This window comes from Macrobrachium rosenbergii, chromosome 19 (assembly GCF_040412425.1).
Source record: "Macrobrachium rosenbergii isolate ZJJX-2024 chromosome 19, ASM4041242v1, whole genome shotgun sequence".
Taxonomy (NCBI): domain Eukaryota; kingdom Metazoa; phylum Arthropoda; class Malacostraca; order Decapoda; family Palaemonidae; genus Macrobrachium; species Macrobrachium rosenbergii.
The window spans coordinates 34,854,096-34,877,525 of record NC_089759.1 but is presented as its reverse complement, the minus strand read 5'-3'; the positions used below and the strand labels follow the sequence as shown (position 1 = coordinate 34,877,525).

Here is a 23,430-nt window from a genome sequence, read left to right as displayed (position 1 = left end):
TTGGAGATGCGTGCTAACAGCTCCCCTATATTTGTCATTTCATGGGGGAAAGTCAAAAATTTGGATTCTGCTTTTTATATATTCTATAGTTAGAATATTATAACTTATACAGTTGCTTATACTCTTGTTGCCGCAACGTTTCGACAGACTCTTCTGTCATTCTCCAGCGGGAGCTAGTAGAGGACTGGCAGGTTGCATAGGTCCTTCTGAATTTATACGTGGGCTTCAGCGGGGGGTCATGGACGGCGAATTTTGATTGGTTGCAGTCAACGAGCTTCAAGCCACATTTCCACAGCAAAGATCAAGCCTGACTGACCTTCTCAATCTGGGAATGCTACTCATTCCAGCGTTCCCATCGGCCTGCCGTTGCGTGACGTCATGCTGACTGACATCATCAGTAGTTTGACTGCTATTGGGCGGAGGATGAATGGCGTAATTATTTCCTCTCTCTCATAGTCGGGGGGTTGTCTCGAAGGGCGCCTTGCTCTTCAAGGGCATCTCCATTCTCAGGGTTGTCATGTTCAGGTGTTTGTTGGATTTGGTGGTTGTTCGGCATTGCTCTTCTAAAATTCGTGGATAGGAGCGATCCCTACTGTGTCGTGTTCATTGTGGGCTTTCTCTCAGCAATGAGGAGCGCCTACAACAGGCGCAGACGTCAAGGGTCGGCAGCTCTCCCTATTATACTTATATTTTGTATAATACTGTCGCTGGAGATGGAAATATTATGGGTGGTTCATGATGGCACCTTCCTGGGCATTGCAGGAAATCCTCTTTGACAGACACATCGTTTCATTCCAATATAAACGCCGGGGCATCCTCGGACAGGACATACAAATTGGTAGACCACGTTCTTCTGCTTGAGGGGGTCTCTTGCTGGCGGAGAGGGGTTATTCTTCATCACGAGATCACGGGTGCGGCAGTTCTTGTAATATATTACTAGATTTATCATCTTCTTATCTTCGGTTTGGGTAACGTTCGCCATGACGATTTTCTTCATGGAACACTTGTCCTCGTGGTACTGGGGATGCTGTACCAAGTCTCAACTTGTTAACCACCTAGTTAACTACCTTGTTACCATGTTTTGACCGGTTTCCAGCTCATGCTGAAAGATACTCCTATATAAAAGGCAATGGTTTGTATTCCCTTAGGAACAAATTTGTTGCACTGGAAAGTCTCCTATACAAAATGTAACATGACCAAAGTCTTCTTTTCAAGCCAGAATATTCTAATGTTTCTAGTCAGTAATAATTGCCAATTACTAAATTATGAGTCAATTGCTGCACAGAACACAGAAATAGTGGTATGAAGCTGGCAGTCATATATCTGATTGAAGGAGTATTTTCAGAATATCTCTATATATATGTGGTACAGTATACATGTAAAACAAGACTAAAAATTGTAATTATGAATCCTACAGATAACATGCAAAACTGAGGAATTCATAAACAATTCACTGTAACAGATAATTGAAAAAAACATTTAGTTTCAGTTAATATACTGGTCAAGTTATTACTCATGTCTTATTGAAATTACTCATGTCTTATTGAAGTTCTTTGACCAAAATGTAATCTATATGACATTAAATGGCAACAGCATACATAGCTGCCAGGAAGATCCAAGTAGGCAACAGTTAACCTACAATGTCATTAACTAATAATTACCATTACTGTACCAGCTGAAAACTGGCGAATAACAATGTGATTAAATAGCTGGCAATGTAACCCTTCAACTATTTACTGACTGAAGACAAGAAACATTCTGAAAAGTAATATGCATAATAAAAATTTCACCTTGTAATTACAATACCAGCCACATTGCAAGATGTTTCCCAGTACCTAATCTTTAGTGACTTAACTTTAGTATTACAAAATGTCTTCTGTGTATTACAAAACATGACACTTTCCCAAGTAATAGCTATCTATACATTGCTCCTGTGACACTCAAACTTCTGCTAAAAATATCAACCTAGTGGAAAAGAAGCACAGGGATCCCTTCCTCTGTAGGAATGAAAAGAAATGATATACAGTATTAGTTATGTACCTACAGGACAGATACAAGTTTCCTTCCTATTTCCAACCTATTTCAAATGCACTGGCAGCTGGGGAACATAATGCATCAATGTAAAATTGTAAATGTATCTTCAATTTACAAAATTATTTATAGTGGATAAAATAATAGTCCTGCATTAAGAATTACAAAAGGAACAGCTATTTATCTTGATTATAATAAAATTTCAGTAAACAAGCTCTTGGTTTACTTCTGACCATACACAAGAGGTTATAATTTTTTTTTTCCCGTAAGCAAACAAACCAGGATGAAAACCTATTCTAAGGGCAGAGGCAATAAAACTACTTTAATAAATGCTCATAGAATAAAGTGAATGTGAAACATACTTGCCTAGACATAACTTTCAAAATTTTACCACTTACCCCCTTGCCTTCATCACATTCGAGAGAAAAAGTAACTATTCATCGCTAAGTTTTTAAGGATACCAACTGGAACCCTGGACATATGAAAATTTTACAGTCCCAATTACAGTACAGTACTTGAACATCTGAATAGTCAACAATACCTAAAAAAAATAATACCAATCATAAATTTCAATATATGTCAGTCCAAAAAATGTATTTGACATTTATGCTACTTTTCCTTTTTTTTTTTTATAATTCTTGCATCTCATAACCCATTATGAAAACAAATCTTGGTAAACTCAAATAACCAAACATGATAAAAAATAACCCTGCAATGAAGAGTATGAGACAAGAAATGCATACAAACAACTTGTAGAAATGATCAGTAAAATACTTACGTGACTTTTAAGATTAGTTATTAATACAAATGTGACAAGTACCATTATAAGGGGTGATAAAACATGTATAAATTTTGTAATTTTTTCAAAATCATCATTATCAAATATGTTAACCAAACCACTGGGCTAGAAATTCCAACTACAGTATTATCACAGAAATGGCCCAAAGGGTTTGTTTTCATCTATTCACGCATACATGGATAGCAAACTGAAGATTCTAAAAAAAATTTCTTTACTGGTTTTATTTCCAAACTGGTCAGCTGTTTTTGGTTGAAAATGGGACATCCTTTCAAAAGGTCTTTTACTTTCATATCAGAAAAGCTTCTACATTTAGGGGACTGAGTCATGTGGGGTGTTCATCAAATACCTATGGATGAAACCCATGTCTAACTTGAAGTCAAGCTAAAATTACTTCCGCACATAACATCCTTTTATTGTGAAGAAAGTTATAATCTTAACTTTGGTTTAACCTGTTTTACCTTACTGTATTTTAAAAAATCTTCCTTTCATGAAGTCCTGACGATAGATTTTGGTAATAATACTGTGAAATCATCTGCAGTAGTAATGGTCATGGACAATGAAATTCATAACTCATCTATTCAGTAAGTGCTATTATGGTTTTTTGGAGGTTATGTTAAAATTATCAAAGTACAACAGACCAGTCAGTCACATCACAAATTACACAGAGCAGGTATATATGCTGAAATATTCAGACCAAAGAAGTGACAGATACTGAAACAGGTGGATCCCTGCCTATGTGGGTGATACAGGAAATGACGATGTAAAAGCAACCAAAACTGGGTCACCTATGACCAAACTAAACAACCATTCATTTACAGGAATGGTCATGTGATCTGGTCACAGATCGCCCAACTTTGACTTAACATCATTTCCTTTACCACACACATAGGAACAGATCCAGCTATTTCATTATCTATTCCTTCGTTGAATAAGTCTGAATATTTCTGCATTTATACCCAATCTGTGTAACTTTGTGATGTGAATGCTTGGTCTGTTGTACTGCAGAATTTTTAAGAAAAATCCCAAAACCCATAATATCACTTATTGAATTGGTGTGCACTATGAATTTAATTGCAGATGAATATTTTTATTCCTACTGCAGACAACTCTCCTGTGAAAATAAAAGCATTGCTGAATTATGAGAACTGGCTTACATGAGACTGAGATAACTCTTAACTCATAACGAGATTTAGAACTGTCTTTATAAGTTTCTTAATGCAACCTCTGAGTCTTGTGTTCCATCTAGATCAGACCCAACACTAGATGAACTTGATACAAGACTTTCATATTTCTTGATTATGTCAGTTATTTTAAAGAGGCCTATCAGCCATCCTACCCTCCTCCCTGTTTGAAAATACTTTAAAGCTATGCAGGTTTAAGTAAGTGATCTTTAATGGGCCCCACCCACAGCAACAAGCTAAGAGTCTGGGAGTACATTTTGACAGGTTGTTTCATAACTAAATAAACTGTTTGACTTTTTACTCTAAAATTTTTTATCTCGGCCCCATGAATTAAGACAGTTAAATGCTCATTATTGGTAATACTATTCAACAGTAATTACAGTGTGGGATAAATTGATTGTAATCATCAACACTGGGAGTGGTCTGGTTAAAACATAAGGTGATGATATATTTTATAGAAGACAAAGTTGCATAGGTAAAACTCCTTACTAACAGATAACAGTAAAGGTGTCACAGACACTAATGCTTTGAAACTTACAGTTAAATGAGAATATAAACAGGTGGAGGGATTTCACGAGGTCACAAAGAGAAGTAGGTTAATTCTGTAAAAGCTAAAACTACATAACAGCTAATATCTTGCAATGTTATGATGAGTCATATGTACAGTATTACAGGACAGGTACACAAGATAGCATTGATATACTGATACAAATCTTTTGTAAAGCTACAAAGACTTCTTTAAAACACCTCAGTACATAACATTTTTGAGCACATCAGTGCTATAAATTTATTTGCTCCATATATAAAATTAAATTTAAAAAGATTTTTTACTATGACAAGAAAACCACTATTAGATAAATATTTCTGAAATTCATAACAATTATAATTCTTAAGTCAAATTATAAATTTACACTAGAAGGTTTTGAAATGCATAAAAGCACCAAACTTTTTTTGTTTTAAAGAAATGTCTTAACTGATACTGTATATAAATTCGGCTGAATCCAACTACCTGAATAAGATTTGTAACATTTAAAAATAAAACACACTAACATTTTTACTTACTTCTTGGAATCTTCTACTTTCCAAGACTAACTTTCTTTACGCCTTAAATTGTTATTTCTTATAAACAAATGCATGCAATAAAGTACACCTTAGATATACATTTGAACATAGCTTCCTGCAACAGTAACAGAGGTGATGTGTATGTCTTTCCTTAAACACCTAATAATAAAAATTTGTAAACTTAAACTGAGCTTTATAATAATGGCATTCATATTTTGTTTGATATCCTTGCAAGTAACACAATTATCTATGTTATTTATGAGGTTTTCCCATTTAATAATTTTTCCACCTCATGGCAAAAGGAGGATATTTTAGCCCTTTCCGGTCTTGTGAATTTCATATATGCTACATATCTTGTCATGTCCAAATGTTTTTAGACAGTAAAAATAACGATCAATTAACCCTTTCAGATTCTATGGACTCTGAAATGGAACAGAAGACTATGGGGTTAGTCTAGATAAACAGGCTAGGCCTATATCTTTCATAGGGCAACAACACGAAGGTCTGCAATAAATGGTTGGTGAATATAAAAAAGAAACTTTGTGTAAAGTTTGTGAATACATGGAAGGAACTTATATTCCAGTATTTAAATAAAAAATTCCTTACAATAATACTGAACAGAATTTATAAGCATAGGAAAGAAATCTAAGTCATAATAAAATATTATGGACAAAAGCTAATTTAAATATAACCTGGGGACTATTTTTTGAGCCATTAAAAAATACATCTTTTATGCCATTAAATACAGTAAGTTTTTACAGTAAAGTTGATCAAAATAATATTATTCATATGTATGAATAAAATCCCACCAAATTAACTTTTTATGTACAATACTGTTAAACTCTAAAAGGGTAACATGGTTGCTTCTTGTGCCAAATTCGGTACAAAGTAAAACCCACAGACAGTATGATGTAGATGGGACTTGATATTAAAAGTTTATACTTTGTACACTAATTTACAAATATCAGCACACACAACTAAAAAGAACTACGAAGTGTGATGACCCCACCAGACAGGTTGTCAGTAAAAAAAAAGAAGGGGGAACCAACATATCCTCCAATGGTCATGACAGAAGGCTTTCAACACAATGTAAAACTCAAGACACCGAAGGACCAACATCCAAATCACCTCTGATTAATAAGCCATGAGGTATGCACAGTAAATGCTGCTCACAGTATAACAACCAGTGGGTTAGATGCCCTTGAAAACATTTTAAAGACACAAAGTTACCATATTTATACAAGATATTAACTTTACACCACTTGCATGTCCTGCATTATAGTTACCCTCATGAACTTGCAGTAACTAAGCATGTGTCTATAAATTAATTGAATTATATATCTTAAGGCAGTATCACTTAAAAGTAAATGCAATATAACAACCAAAAGACAATCACAGTTGTTAAATTTGACACAGAACGTTTAGTCTGACATCAACATCATACCACTCAGACAACTCATACTTGCTACACATTCTTCTCATGTAAAAGTACAACATACCACCTGAAATGAATGCCGTTCTCATTCCTTGGTGTTCACTTCAGCTTCTACACAAATTCTGAAAAGAAAGTTTGTTAAATATTGCAACCAGACCTAAGAAAAAAAATTGTAGGAACAGCATAGAGGATTGTTTTCAAAAATGTACATCTAAATGCATACACACACAGCCAAACTGCCAAAAACCATCGGTCCAATAGTATTTAACATGTAAAACAAAACATAATCTCAAATCTATAAATCCAGAATCATAGATAACTGGACAGAATCTAAATCTGCAGATGTAATTTTAAAAAATATTAACAGGGTCTAAAAAATTTCAAGAAAAAAAGGTAAGAAACAAAGAGAAGTCAAGACCAAAGGTTTGGCTATCAGTATCCTTGCCCCTGCTGTGGAAGACACCTCACAGTGAATTCGAGGGTCTCAGGACTCCAACTTTCTCTTTTTACCCTTTCATCTCCGGGTTACTCTTGGAAAATAGTAATGGGGAGCCCTGGTGAACAGTAATAATGACACAGGTAAAACTAGCACAGGCAAAAATGGCACAGTGAACATAACACAAGGAAAAATGGTACAAGTGAAAAAATAGGAAAAAGTGGCACAAGGGGAAAAAAATATATTGATTCATCTACAATGTTTCACTGTCTTTAGCACTTGCCTCTCAGGGATCAAATGTCCCCAAGTGTATCTGATCCCCGAGGGGCTAGTACTAAACATGTCAAAACACATTTGATCCCCGAGGGGCTAGTACTAAACACGGCGCAACATTGTAGATGAATCACTGTTTTGCTGTATTTACTACTAGCCCCTCGGGGATCAGATGCACTTGGGGACACTTGATCCCTGAGGGGCTAGTATTAAACACGGCAAAACTTTGTAGATGAATCAATATATTTTTGCCCTTGTGCCATTTTTCCTATTTTTTCACTTGTGCCATTTTTACCTGTGTTATTCTGATAAAATTTCCTTCATTGATAAAATTTCCTTCATTGATCTATTTCCAAAATTTGATAATTGCTGAAGGTTATATTTTGGACAGTCACACAATACATGTTTGACAGTTATCAACACTTTGCAATCTGGGCATTTGGGAGGAGGGCCATACGGACTGTTCATTACGTGTCCATGTGTCAAACGAGTATGGCCTATTCAGACGCATCAGAATTACTTGTGTGTGTGTGTCTCTCTCTCTCTGATATGATGAACTCCATTTTCCAACACTGGATTTCTTCTGTTTTAACTTATTATTTTCAGGTTTGTCATTCCATATATTTTGCCATTTACTGTACTTACAATGATTGTTTTTATACATCTTAGTCACTAACAGGGATGTCTACATTTGCTCTTGTCATGTGGACTGCTTCTTTAGCTGCTTTAACAGCCTCTTCATTTCCTTTAATCCCTACATGGGCAGGGACCCAACATATTTCAATATTTTTTCTGTTACAGCATTATACAATTTATGGAGTGAAGACTTAATCTGTTGTACAATATTATTTTTTTTATTATAGCTTTGAATGGCTTCTATAACGCTTCTGGAGTCACTACAAATCACAAAATTTTTACATGAGGCTTCTCTAATTAAGTAGGTAAACCTGCAATCAGCTTTGTATTTGTTAGGCTAAACTTTGCAGTACTGTACTGTGCATATTTTCAAAGCAATTCCTTTGCAGATTTCTGTCTGAAATTGAATGACAAGTATATTAATATTTTAAACTGAATAAAAACTACAAAATACTGTCAGGATAGGCTATTGCAGTAATTACTTTCCATGGGAATGCTGTACACTATAAACTATATGAAACAGAGACAGGACACTTTACAGAAGAGTTTCTGAAAAGGTGTGACTATAAAATGATGACTTCCTGGTTGGAGTGTACTGGGAAGACTGTATCATCTATGAGGAAGTAACTGTGAGATCTGGTATTTAGAGGCTTGAAAACAGATTGAGAGGGATTCAGCATCTAATGAAAATGGGAGAAGAGCAACTGGTTTGTGAACTCATAGACATGGAAGTGGAAGGATGACAAAACACTAGGAAAGACCAGAGAGTCACACAGAAAAGGTTGTGGACCATATGGGAACTTGAGCATAACATGTACAAGATAGAAGAGAATGTTAAGAACCCATCAGACATCTATACTTGTATAATAAAAACTAGATTTAATCATGTTACCAATGTAGAAAATTACTATAAGAAGAAAACTACTATACCTCTTCCGTAAGCACAAACCTTCTCTATTTTAAAAAAAATCACTCATTAGTATTGGAAATTTTCTCTGAACTGCTTATACATGAAATCTGGTACCAATCAAAGCCTACCTTAGGTTAATCCTTGGATAATATCACTGTTATGGAGATTTTCCATTAGTGGACAAGTTAAATCTTAAGAATCTGTTGATATGAGATTCTGTAGCACAGTTCAAAATGGTGAGTTTTACGACCTAATCATTATTCAAAGAACGCCATTATTATCAAAATTGTACCTATAGGCAAACAAAATTAATATTTCCAAGGTTACACTGCAAGCAAACATATTACACTGACTCATAAAATGAGATTCCTCAGGACATCTTTTGCAGTATTAATTGCAGCATAATTACCTGTTAAAATCAGGACGACTTTTGCATTCCTCCTGGAAGGGAATTCCATTTCTCATTAGAATTTCCTCCAAATGTTTGATGTACACATCCTGTGCGTAGCTATACGTACGATACCGTTCCATTGCTTGTTCTGCATGTACCCTACATTTATGTTCATGAAGTAAGTGCTTTTCTCCAGTTTTTCTCACTTGTAACACCATTGCTGTAAAATCAAGCATCAAGGTACAGTAGCTGTAAAAATAGCCTTGACTGTTACAATACTTTGTATGTACCTCTGTATGCTCTCATAAACATTGGGCAAGGGCTAATTTCAACTTACTTTAACATCAGAAATAGGGTAAGGTCATTTTCAATAATCCAAAAAACTTACTTGGTACTATTTCTTAGAACAAAAAGATAAAGAGTTCTTTATTTGACACAGAAAAATTTTAACAATTTTTCTAGGGACTTTGCCTTTTTATAACAATTTGGGTTTATTTTATTTCATACTTTCATTACCATCAACACACAGAAATGATCTATGCACCTCAACACTGATGTGTGAAGAACTTCATCAAATGGAAAAATATAATTTATTGAAACAATAAAATTTTCATACAAACCTATTACTCTCAACTTAGCCTAGTTCATGCAACATGCAAATCTACATAGCAGTAAGAGACAAAACAAACCTTTCATATTTAATGAAGGAGGTATGTCCTAAGCATCTGAGTTTCCTGTTTTGCTCAAAGCCCTGGACAGGTCTCCAATTCCACATGCTGATTCTTCCATGTCCACTTCTCAATAATTAAGGATGGGAAAGTTTAAGAATTACCTTTGTTAAAAGTAGATGGAGTGCAGCCTATATGATTTTGGCTATTCTAAACAAAGGCTCTAGCTCCTTCACTGGGCTCTGAGGACTGTAAGCTTCCTCCTCATCCTATGAGATCTACTCCTCTAAAAAGGCTTGTCAGTTAGCTCTATAAGTACTGAGGTTACACTGTGCCCCTCGGAAGTTGCATGCCACCATGTGCTGGTATGTATGATGGTACCAGTAACTCTTCTTACATGCTCATGTGAAGCCCCTCTTTAAGTAACTAGGGCTGCCTGGTGGTGCCCCTTCAGTCATCCATCAGCAATGCCTTAGATTTCTGTTGCAAAGTAGAAGTACATATTGCAACTTTGTTGAGTCATGCCTTCAAAGGCAGCCATACTCAAAGCTCTCATAGTCCACAAGGAGACACTGGCATTTTTCAAGTTGTTCACAAGTCCTCACGTTTCATGTTGGTGGTTTGTCAGTAGAACTTTTTCTGAGGAGAGTCATCCTTGTGATCAAAGATGAGATTCCAAACCTAGTAAGCTTAGTTCACTGACAAGCCCATAACATGCCCAGAATGGACCTCTACTCCCTTCAAGAATTCATGAATCCTTTTTGTACAGCTTTGTGCAGTGGACCTGCTAGTACAGTGCCTCCCCCATTTTTACGCAGGAATAGGTTCCAGAACCTATTGTGGCAATGCAAAATCTGCGGAAAGGCAAAAATCCCCTCTAAAAATGCTTATAACTGGCTTATAACTGCTAAGTACCTTGTACCCTTAAATGAAAATGCTTATAACTGCCTATTTTAACATTCCGCTGCTTAATTTGATAGTTCAAACAAAAATATACCTTAAATTATCACACTAAAACAATTTAATATCATTTCAAACAAAAATACATCCCAAACCATCATCCCCAAACACACAAAGTAACCTTACATTACAGTACTCTCCTACTACTGTTACTCTTAAGTAAGCTACATACACCCCTAAAATGCTTATAACTGCCTATTTTAACAGTTCATTGCCAAACTTGACAGTTCAAAGAAAAATATACCTCAAACTATCACCCCAGAACCACCCTAATATCATTTCAAAGTCATGCTGCAAAATTAAGCACCAGCCTAAAATTGTTACTCTTAAATTATCCTCTATCATGCAGACACGCACATTTTCTTTGGCCTACGTAGCTGTGCGCATCGCTCTGTGCATACTGCAATGCACTGGCCGTACATTTTACTTATAGTATTGATATTTTCCTGTGTTGTAAGATAATTTTGAAATGATATTTACTGTACTAGTATTTTCGTGATCACGCACAAATACATTTACAATAAAAAAAATTATTTACTACAATAAGTTCTTGGTTTACGTCGTTTTGCATAAATTTATTAAAAAATTCTCTCTCTCTCTCTCTCTCTCTCAGTATAAATATACTGTACATACTTTACTGAGAAAACACAGCAAAATATCTATAACACGTTATTTCACATACAGAATCCATTTACGTACACAGGCAGTCCCCACTTACTGGTGGCATTGGTTAATGGCGTTTCAGTGTTACGGCGCTTAGCTAGCGAGATTGTTAACCGGATTTTCAGTGCCAATAAGAAATTTTCGGCATCGGTATGCGGTTTTTCAGTGCCGGTTATCGGCGATTTTCACTTAGCGGTGCTCAGCTGGGAACAGAATCCCCGCTGTTAACCAGGGAGTGCCTGTACTTTATTAATCTAATCACCATAAAATATTTAAAAATCCAAAATTTCATAAGCAGGCAACTCAAAACATCCAGGCTTCAGTACTACTGTAGCAATTTTTCTGTGACGGCATATAAAATTCTCTCTCTCTCTCTCTCATATATCAGTACTGTACTGTATAAACCCTCTAATGAAAATATCAATTACTGTAAAAAAAAAAAAAACTAGTGATAATTTTAGATACGGCCCTCCAAAAAATCTGCAAATTAGTGAAATCGGCCCCCGCGGGCAAGTGAATGATGCGTTCCACAAAAATCTGCAACAAAATGAAACATGGAAGTGTGAAACGCATAAAAAGGGGGGACATTGTATTGGCATTAGGGACTTGTGCTCCCATGACTGTTCTTTCACCAAGTCTACCAGATAGCATGCCTTCTCGTCTGCCTATTTTGCTCTCATGGCTCACTAGCAACAAATGGCCACAACTCATCTTCTACCTGTACAGTACCCACTTGCACATGGTTCATCTGTACCTGGTAATATGTAAGCAGCATTCAAATCCCACAGTTTCTCTGCCTCAAGTCATATGCACCACTCACTCATTCCTCCTCTGTCCACTAGAGCTGTCACCTCTTCCTATGTGTGTTTGTACTACTCTTTGACAAACACGCATTCGACTGTTTTGTACTATATACTGTATGCTGCTCACATGAGTGTTCACAACTCTGCTTCTAGGATGCCTGTTCTCATCCTAATTACTCAATAACCAGATATTTTCCAATTACTATAAGCAGCCGTCTCATATGAAGATAACAACTGCTGTTACCTACAAACTTCGGTCTGAGCCCTTAAATTGTGACCTCTTCTGATTACTCCTCCTTCAGCTGAAAAGACATCCCTTCTCTGCAACAAATTCTGCTGTCATGATTTCTCATGGCATAAAGTCACCTATTTGTACATCTCTCAAGTCTATAGTTGATGGTGTGGTCTCCACTACAAAATAAAATAAAGTTCAACATTGTTCTTGAGGGAATTTGAGCTGTAACTAATGGCAATGAGGATTATCTTGCATCCCAGTATGGCAAAAACTTTATTTAGGGTAGCATTAGGTTAGATCTGTGATGTTACGAATTTGTAAAGACAACCTGAGCCTTCCTATGTGGTATCTGCTGCATGACCAAGATCAGGCTTGGAACTGGAGGAACCATACATGGGCTGTGAACTCCCTACAGCAGTAGCCATTAGCTCAATCATGCAAGATGAGAAGGATCACATGGAGGGGTACGCTATACTCAGGTGTGAGCAATCCAGTGACCCTCGGATATTTTCCATATCCAATTTAACAAATGAGCTGGATGCTCAACCCCTGCCACAGTCGATCCCCTTAATAAAAGTACTGTCCAGAGAAGTGCATCCACTTTCCTGAGAGCTGCTATTTTCCTGACTCAGAATGCAGTAAATGCCAGCTAGAGGTTCCTAAGAGTGATGCTTGTGGCTAACTGAAAGATGTTAGTATTAGGGCCAGAGATATGTTACTGAAAGTTGCTCTGAGAATCTGACTACCTATGCCAAACCAAAAAAAAAAAAAAAGACTGCTGGCTTCCTCATTACTGTACAAGTATGATTTTACATTCATTAACCAACAATGTCTTAGTACAAAAGTTATTGAGAAGTCTCAAATATGCTCTCCTCAGTGGATTTTAGTCTGAGATCTATCAACATGGAAAAGGACCTATTTCTAGATGCCTTGGTTAAGAAGATTACTATGAGAAATGACGCTATAACGACACAAGCTGAGATAACTAGGCTGCAGTAAGTGTTCTTACTCTTTGGGCTTTCTCAGTAATCTGTCTGATAAAGTTATAGGGTAATGTCCAACAACCCTGAAATGAAAGTGGGACAAAGTCTCCAGCAATGTCCATCTACCTAAGGACATCATAATGTGGGAGGTTTAAGCACAATCTAGCAGCTAATATAATTAGCAGGCAGGATCAAGTCCTTCCCATCAGGCAGTCTCTTCACCCTGAGATGTACAGGAAGCTTAGGAAGTTGTGGGAGCTCTCTTGTAGTTCTATTGGTTACCCAACTGAACAACGGGCCACCAAAGAAACTGTTCTACTCACTCCATAACCTCCAGCACTGGTACACAACACATTCGTGGTTCTCTGGGGCAACCTTGCAGTATCAGCCTTTCCATCTTTCTCTCTCATAAGGACAGCATACGGCACAGTCTAAACAAGTATTCCACTGGCTCTGTTGATGCTGCAAGTCAGGTTTTAAAAGTCACTGGCAGGAAGTGTAAAAGATTAATCTTCATTCTCACAATGCTTATACTGTACTATTTTGGGTACTGGCTTCTATGATTTGGTGACTGGGCAAGTGTGACATCAATTAACCAGCCCAGACAGTGAACCCACCACCTTCCTAACAAGGTTCCAGTTTATTTCATGACCATGGTTAAGTCTTCAGAAATTTTGGTCCGCCACTCAATTTCATTTCAAAGTTCATAAGCTTTCCCCAAAGGCACCGACTCAGTATATATTATTGAATAGCATGAAGCCTTCCCATCCAGTTAGCTATTCATACTATTGTAAAGTAACCTGTTTGTGATAAAATAATTCTTTTTCTTAACAAAATTGATTTTCCTTAGGCAAACCCATTACTTTACAGGAACTAAACGCCACTGTGTACTTCTTTTCTTGCACCTAGCCACTTCCCTACACCTCTTTCCCAAAATACTAGTAGTGACTCATCCTGCCATCAGTGGTGCTTTGGAACTCATAGGTATATCTAGTCAGGTGGATGAGCTATTTTTCATCTTCTTTGGGGTGTGTCTTTGAACTGCATTACTGAATGTGCAACAGGCTAATGTAAAGTAATTTATTAAAATATTCAGTTGTTTTTAATTAAAGTGAATCTTCCAATTCAAAGATAAGCATAGTCTGTTCCAAGGGAGGTGTTACTATCCACTAGACAAAATGACATGAATTCCGATGTATTTCAAAGTTAAGTAAAAACGACGACTTACCATTTTGTATGCACACAACTCTCCAGAGCCTAAGGACAATGATAAGGCCAACTCCAGAATGTGCATCATGAGAGTGGAGGTAGACAGCATCCAAACATAAGGCTATGATCACCACAATGGTATCAAATAAGTCACCCTACAAAATTAGGAAAAAGATTAAAATACAAATACCAAGGCATTCTGATCATGTATGTAAAATTTTTAAAAATATCAGTCCAAACATCAACAGCTATTACAGTATTATTATTATTATTATTATTATTATTATTATTATTATTATATTTACTTATGTATTGTAACAATGAAATTTTTATTTTAATTATGTTCCATTAGGCATTTGTTATGTAGAGTAGCTTAACATTTGTTTCTAATGTATATAAGAAATCAACTGGAGAGAGAGAGAGAGAGAGAGAGAGAGAGAGAGAGAGAGAGAGAGAGAGAGAAACACTTTCATGCTTCTCCTTCCCCCTTTTCTTCCTTCTCAAGCAAATTATCTTTCTCTTCACTCTCCTCGGACTCCTGTTGGTTCCTAGACCATCAGAAAGGTAGGAAGAGGGTTCAGAAGTCTTCTCTCTCTCTCTCTCTCTCTCTCTCTCTCTCTCTCTCTCTCTCTCTCTCTCTCTCTCTCTCTCTCTCTCTCTCTCTCTCTCATACCTATGCACACAATTGCAAATATCTTTTACATTGTAAAACTAAAAAATGGGAAAATGCAGTAAAAATATAAATGAGGATAGCATAATATAAATAAAAAATATCATAAGCATAACAAAAATACAAGCTCTATCATGTCAGATGTCTGTTAAGTCCTTTTCACTTATCGAACGCTACATCCCCATCCCTCCCAGCCAGGGAAACTGCTCACCAACTCCAACCTCCTACCAAAACAACCCGTACTCTGAGTGAGTTCCTCTTCACAGTCTTACTGGCCCTCCTCTCCCAAAATCCTTTCTCCTTCCATTTGAATGTAAGCAGCGTTGCTAACACTTTTCTGAGGCCGTGCAGCATTGACAATCATCGGAGAGCGGTTTTTTCAAATTTGGTGAAATTCATATATAACAAATATTTTTGGGGGGTTGGTCCCTGGTGTCCCTAGTGTGTCAGATAATGTCGAGTTCCGGATAATGGTGATCCAGATAACTGAAGGATTACTGATTGGTGTTTCTTTAAAAGTTTTTAAAAAGTGTACAAGAAAGCAATGATTTAAAAACACTGCTCAGTGTTTTTTATAATTATAGTACTAAAAGATTCAATTACTTTATACTCATTTTACTAGCTAATGGTTACCTTTCATCTGCTATGGTATAAGAACAAAATAGATACTTGTACAGTACATACCTTTCGAGTGAAGAAATCAAAATGATAAGCATAAATCCTGAGGAAAATCTCCACAACAAACAGTGCGAGAAGACTTAGTGACAAGGTGTGTAAAACAAATGGCACAGATGAGACCTCACCATCCATCTCCAAATCGAAGAGTAACTCAGTGATAACCAAAATTGTGTCGAGTACCACCAATGAAACAATCAAAACCTGCAATAAAAGAAAATTTACTGTACCTAAGTATTTCAAAAATTGAAAAAGATACAAGCAAAACATGCATGTAATTGTCAGAAGAACTGCATTGTATATTTTGTACAGTATTGTGGAAAGATATGACATTGTGAAGCCTGAACTAAATACTATACTGTATGTATAAATTTTTTTTGGATACAGGACACTACAAGAATAAATTAAAGTTCACAAAAATATAACATTTAAAATTTTCAGTGGGTCAATAGGATGAACAAGTCTCTTACTTTGCTTGTGATATATTTTTTTTACATAACGTGGGAGTCCATTGAAAGTGCAAACCTTTTGCTGTATTTATAGCTAGTGGTTCCTTAGGTGAATGGTAATGTTCCAGGTCTTTAACATTCTCCTGGAACCTGGAACAGGAGTACAGGCAGTCCCCGGTTATTGGCAGGGGTTCCATTCTGAGGGTGTGATGATAACCGAAAATCGCTGCTAACCAAAAATCAGCGATTTTCCAGCGCTTTTTCGGCGATTTTCGGGGCTTATTGCCACCGAAAAGCGCCAATTTTCAGTTATCGGCACCTACGTTAGGTATGTATCAGCGCCAATACCCAATTATCGGCACCAATAAGCGGAAATCAGCGATTTTCGGCGCCTGAAATTGCCGATTTTCATCGCTAGGCAAGCACCGTAAAACCAGATCGCCATTAACCAAGCCCGCCGTTAACCGGGGACTACCTGTAGATGGTAAAGTAGGAGGACTTAGGATAGGAGAAGCAGGAGGAATTGGAGGAGTAGTAGTTCTATCATCCCCTACATTATCCAGAGGAATAGAATTTGCATTGGCCCTATTCTCAGCCCTATTGGCTGCTTTCCTCTTCCTATCTCTTTCTAATTTTTCTAGATGAGCTTTCAAGGTTTTCCATTTCTTATCCTCCAAATCCTGACACTCTACGGAAGTATTATCTTTACTACATTTTTGCCCCCTACATTTAGTGCATTTTGTATGAGAATCGTACGGAAGCTTGGTTAGCCTAGTTCTACAACCCTCAGAACAGAAGCGAACACTGGATGAACTGGAATCCAACATCGTTAACTAAAGTAATTCCTAAAGTTAACCTGAAACAACAATGGCAAGAAGCAGTTTCAACGGCTTTAGTCTAGATCCTTACAGATAAAGCACTAACAATCATGACCCCTGCATCAGGATCAACATTCAGTGAACAAACAAAATCAAGATTCATTATGACAGCTGCAGTGGAGGTCTGCTGACATGACAAGAAGAGAGGAAAAAGATACAATTAGATGAACAGGTAGGTCTCTACTCTAACTCAGCCCTCCAAGTGTATTGTCACTATGCTTCAGCTATTAAACCAGACTACACCACAGATACCTTTGAATAGATTTGGAACAAAAATACTCTGCTGATAGCTTATCAAATAAACCCTAATGGTATATTCTATTTTCACTGTTTTAAACAGGTGGCATCTACCCTCGTAACTTTACCTGGCATCGTGTTGAGCGAAGAAACTGCTGTAGTTCTTGCCTTACAGATGTGTGGGACCTGAGCGCTGCTCCATCAGATGAAAGAGAGTCAAGGCTAAGGGAGTCTTGTGGTCTATAATCTCCATAGTCTTCTGGCCCCTTTTCAATTTCACTCTCACTTTCATCTCTTGGCATCCTTTCAATTTACATAAAATCTGGAATCAAAAGAGGTTTTATTTATCTTATCTTTAAAACGAAAATTATGCAGACGAATAAAAAGACAAGCTTAGACCCTTACCTTATACATAAATCATAGAATAAACAGAAATGCCCTATAAAATTTTTATATAACCTCTGCAGCATCTTCTTTAATTTAAATTAGTAGTAACAAAATTTCTTACATATCTTTATTAAAGATACATCTACAGGGAAAGTAATCAGAAATTAAGCCACTATAAAAGACATTTACCATTCACTGTAATCCATACCATCACTTATCATTTTTTGTTACCATACTCGTACTATACAAATCTGTTATAAATGAGCATCTCCAATGTTAGTATCATAAAAGACTTCTCACAAGTTAAGTTGGGATGTGTTTCTTATGGTACATGCCCTGGAAAAATCTCCATAAATATATCCAATAAAACATAACCAATAAACCAAGAAATATCCGATAAAACATATCCCCCCTCAGTCGTTGATGTCTGGAAAATCAGTTGTTTACTAATGGCGAGAGGGTGATAGTTGGAGGTACGACCCACGCACCTGAATACCAATCCTTGCATTTTCCTTTGGCAACAGAGACAAATGTTGGGACGGTTAAAAACGGATTATGAATGTCAGGTTTGTATACCTAGAAAAATACAATTCATCTTTAAAAATTGAATTTTGTTCCTACAAGAATACAAACCCTAACCTTTTATATGGATTCATTTCTTAGGTGGGAGGTAATGTCACTGCCACCAGAGATACCAGTTCCTGGTCACTTAAGCAAACAGGTTAGAAGACTCTGCAAGCTCCCGTAAAGTCTGAGAAATCTAAGAGAGGATAACAGAGTATGGTTCTGGAAGAATTGCCCTCTAGGAAACTTCAGAAAAACCTGAATCTCAGTCATAAGAGATGAGAGCAACAGGTCAGCGGGATACACTTACACCAAGAAATAATAATCCTCTACCTTGGAAGGGACTCGCATCTATTGGTTGAAGCCATATATAGGATGCTCTATTGTGTAACTCATCTGCAGCTGACACTGCACAGACAGCCGTAGGCTGTTAGCCTACATAGAAGAAAGTGAGAGAGAAAAAAATCAGCCATTCTCCTTTCATTGTGGCAGTAAGCCAACCAAAAACCTTGTAAAAGATGATTCTGACCAGTGGTGCTTGGGCAGCTGCACATTGAGCAGCCACCACATGCCAAAGGACTTGTGGGAGATGTTACTGAGGTAGGATGCAAAGGTGGTCTGGCAGCACCAGACACCTGCTGTCAATACCTATACAACTGAGAAGTTAATAATAAACTGAACACAGGAACCTGAACAGGTCTCCCTTATCTTGAAATACTTGAAGTCTCCGAGTACCAATTGGCTAGTGTGAACACAGGGCCTTGATTCATACATAACTCATGTTGATTAGAGAAATTTTGCCACATGTGCAAAGGGAGGAGGAAAATGACTGGATCTGTGAAATCCTCTTTGAGTCTTTGTTGGCCTAGAATTTGAGGCTTGTCATCCAAGCCCTAGGTTAGTGAACCAGTTATTACCATATACTCAGTTAGGGAAGGTTAGGTGAAGATGGTTTACATGAGCACATTATTTTGCATGATTTAGCATCTCTTTACCAAACTTTAGGCAAGGTATCCAATAACTGATATATTCCCACAACCTAGCATTACAAATTAACCTACACAGGTGACGAAAATTAAGTCATCTAAGTTCTTCCTTGGGGGTCATCACTGTCAAAATATCTGCAGCTTCAGTGTGCACAAGTACGAATAATTATATTTGTCAATGTGCACAAGTACGAACAATTATATTTGTCAATGTGCACAAGTACGAACAATTATATTTGCTACTTGGCACAAAGTTTGGGGAAAAAGATTATGAGAGCTGCCATGAGGCATGTTGGTGGAACACTGACTCTAGGATGTTTGTCTTTATTTCACATTTTGATTTACGACGACGCCCTAGGGCAAATTGGGGAAGGGGGGGGGAACACCCCAATCAAGGGGGATCCAGAACTCTGATGAGAGCAATTAAATGAGAGCAAATCAGGTTAAAATGCATCATTACATTTCACTTAATGATTTTGGCTGTAGCACCCGACGTCAGGGTGAGGGGTCAATCTCCTGTCAAGTGACATCTAAGGTTACGTTTTGTTACAGAGGGTCAGGATGAATCCCCGTCTGTCATAAGTTTTCTTACATAACAAATATAAAGGTCTAGATTTTACATTCGAATCGATTATTGATTTAAATGTAACATTTGCCATTTGTAAATTACGATTCATTAACCTGCTGGGCCACGCTTGCTACTTTTGGGTGAAGAAAGTTTTCACGTTACGTTAGCTATCCACATGAAGTTAACTTGGACCAGGGTAATCTTACTACCTAACAGACAAGGATTATACTTGTAATGTGTAAAGATACGTAACAGCCGGAACATAAGAACATATTATATATAATCTTTAAACTTCAATGGCAATATCCCAATTGACAACGCTCGTCTCATTTCGCCGAAGCAGCCTGTGCCGAAAATGGGCAAACTGCGCACAACACTTCAAATCGACATTTCATATCAAGGAAACATTACAAGAATGATTATTTAGACGACAACTTAGAGGCTATGTAACAAACGGTCCAAATACCCCCGAAAAACCATCCAACGACGGCAACAACGACGACAGGAACCAAATATTTACCTGGAACTTTACTTGTCTCATCGATTGTTTGTGGTGGTTGGTCGCTTCTCAAAGGGTACGTTCAGTCGCTGCGATCGCGCGCGCAGGAACGTTTCCTCGGCGATTTGTTGTTCACGCTCAGATACGCAGACGCAACGTTTTTCGGTTCGTTCGTTACGGCGTGATTACAACCCTTTGAACTGGTGTTTATGGTGTCTTTTTCCATTTACCTAACGTTGACACAAGCAAGTTTTGTTAACTAGCGTGAATTTCGTGAATAATATTGCATGGTGTCATAATATACTCTTATTTAACATACCATTCGACGTCAGTTTTTCTCACTTAAAATTCAGTGAAGGTTCGTTATGATTGTAAAAGCCAGTCCAGTTTTGTTTGTAACTTGCATTTACTGCGAAATGCTTTCCTTTTTAGGTAATGGTTGTTCTCGAAGGGATGTGCGTTTACTTTCAAAAGTACTTTGTCCAGTAATGTTTGTTGCATCATGGCTTTATATCAATTTACATTCTTCGATACGCGTCCGTGGGCTATGCATAAATTTGGTACATTGCCCCCAGGTTTCGCATTTATTACTCTTTACGTCAAAACGCTCAATTTTTTATTACGATGTTTATTCTTGCTTTTAAAGGTAGCAAACGAGGCTTTGTTTTGTCAATGAAGCTTTGTAACCTCTTCCATGACTAATTTTATGCGCCGTTATGGAGGTACTTACATGAGACTATTCTCGTGATTGCAAGCTCATAATATAAACTTGTATCACGTGTTTTAACTATTTGCTTTTGATAGCTATATTTCTTAAGTGGTAATGTCTTGATACAATACCTAAATCAGATATGTTAATACCAAAACGTTCATCTGTTAATGCTCCTAGCTAGTTTCTAACAGCATGTGGCTCCTTTTATCTCTGTAGCAGTTATATTCAAAACTTTCATATCGAGCTTTTTAGCCTAGTTTCATCAAACCATTATACATTAATTTTCGTCTTTCGTTTATAATACAACTTTCCCAACGATCCAACTCGTTACATCCTTCATTCATTATGTTGATACTATTAAATTAATATTTATAACCGAGCAGATCTAATTACAGAGAACTTTCATTAAAGTTTTCGCTCATAAAAACTGTCAAGCTTGGGTCTGTTCTTTTTGTACTGAACTTTTTCCCTTTTTTATTTCTTGAGGCTTTAAATTACACGTAGCCCACTTACTTCGTGTTTGATTCAGGGAAGGATTTATTAGCCATTTGATGTGGGGTTATTGCCATTTTCTAGGTATTTTCATGAGCCTATCACAGAGCCACAATTGAAGGATGTAAAAACCCCTCATTTATGGGCCCTTCTAGGGCTTACACTCAACTATAATCCAGCCCCTTTACGGTCGTAAGTCAACAAAGATCAGACTCCGAACCAGGAGCAAAGCTAAACAGGTCTTTCACCTCGCACGACAACGAGTAATTTGAATTTCACAGATGAGGAGCACCTTGTTCAGTCTCACCCTACCTCGCGTTGTAAGAATAATCAAAAACATAATCACGGCTGCTCACATTTCATTAACAAAAGGTCAGTTTTGACAATCAAGGGAGAGAACAAGGGAGGTGAGAAAGGGCCCATCATGTTTAGCGTATCCACATAAGTCCAAGTTTCGATTTTAAGACCTAAGTAGTTGCTCTCTAGTTGCCCATCCCGCCGTCCCAAACCCTAACGACAAGGGATAGATAGGAGTTTGAACTTCAGCTTCAACTTTGAAGTCCAATATAGTACATTTCGGAAGCTTTTGCAATTCTTAGCAACTTTCTCCATTTGTATGACAAACAAAATAATACTCAGAGCTGATCCTTGATGGAAATCAAAATAATATAAAATTCTTTTGATATACATGCCATTGTCTTCACGCAGTGAGCTCTGAGAAAGCCTTAACTGTTACCTGGTCCTAAGCCAAGGTTTCTTTCACTGAAACGTTTACATGTTTTTGTAAATCTTGCCCCTTTTTTCACACCACATATTTCTGCTGACTTTATTCAGCAGTTCATAGCTTCCACTTTTATTCTGATTTCCTCAGTCATTTGTTCACTTTCCATGTTTTTACTTCTTTGTGTCTTCTCATCTTAATTCTTTCCCTCACTGTCTACTCAACTCACAGCACTTCACATAATGTTGTGCATCCTTTTCTGCTTCAACTAAGTTTAATACTGCAACCTTTCATTGATGTTTACACTTACCAACCCAATAAAATCAATGTGTTTAAGTTTTTCCACTCCGGTATGTTATAAATTTCTCTATCAGCCTCTTAAACACTGTTTTATCACCTTTAATTGATGGTAGTGACAGAATTTTCATACTTGTACTCCTTGAATATCTCCCTATCCAAAGATGTGATTCCCACCCAATCCCCCAAAAAACCACCTGTTCCCACTTACCAATTTAGGTCTCCTTCCACCAATACATCCTTAGACTGCCATGGTACTTATACTATTACTTCTCAAAACCTTTCCTGTAACCTTAATTTTTCTTCTTCTTCTGTTCACTCTTTTGTGGTATATAAACTGAGAACCCATGTCGGCAGTGAAGCCGAGCACAAACAAAAAGAAAATATAGTCCAAAATAAATTTTTATTTCAAAAGCAACAGACATTTCCTACTACATCCAAGCAAATCTTAAATTTACCTGCAATAGAAACTCCCTATGTTAACAATATTTTATTAAAAAGAAAACATATACAAAAGACTAATGTACGTGTAAAGCGCATCATACTAAAAGGTAACAACTATGAATACATTAATATGGAGGCAGTAAACATTAGAAAGATATCCACCCTGGAGTAGACTG

The 23,430-nt window shown here is 37.0% G+C and overlaps 1 protein-coding gene across 3 annotated transcripts; it reads right to left on the bottom strand.

Moving 5' to 3' along the window:
• LOC136848814 (voltage-gated hydrogen channel 1-like) lies at positions 1-22,112 on the bottom strand. Of its 3 annotated transcripts, none has more exons than XM_067121485.1 (7): positions 20,610-22,112; positions 17,713-17,906; positions 16,030-16,224; positions 14,695-14,830; positions 9,173-9,374; positions 6,573-6,630; positions 1-1,997 (listed from the first exon to the last, which is right to left on the bottom strand). In XM_067121485.1, the coding sequence occupies exons 2-6, from the start codon at positions 17,884-17,886 to the stop codon at positions 6,594-6,596; spliced, it is 744 nt and encodes a 247-aa protein (XP_066977586.1). In that variant the 5' UTR covers positions 17,887-17,906; positions 20,610-22,112; the 3' UTR covers positions 1-1,997; positions 6,573-6,593. The 3 variants fall into 3 exon arrangements, with proteins under 3 accessions (XP_066977586.1, XP_066977587.1, XP_066977585.1); XM_067121486.1 differs by having other exon boundaries at positions 6,576-6,630; XM_067121484.1 differs by lacking the exon at positions 1-1,997 and having other exon boundaries at positions 2,124-6,630.
• Between the last annotated feature and the right edge of the window lie 1,318 nt (positions 22,113-23,430).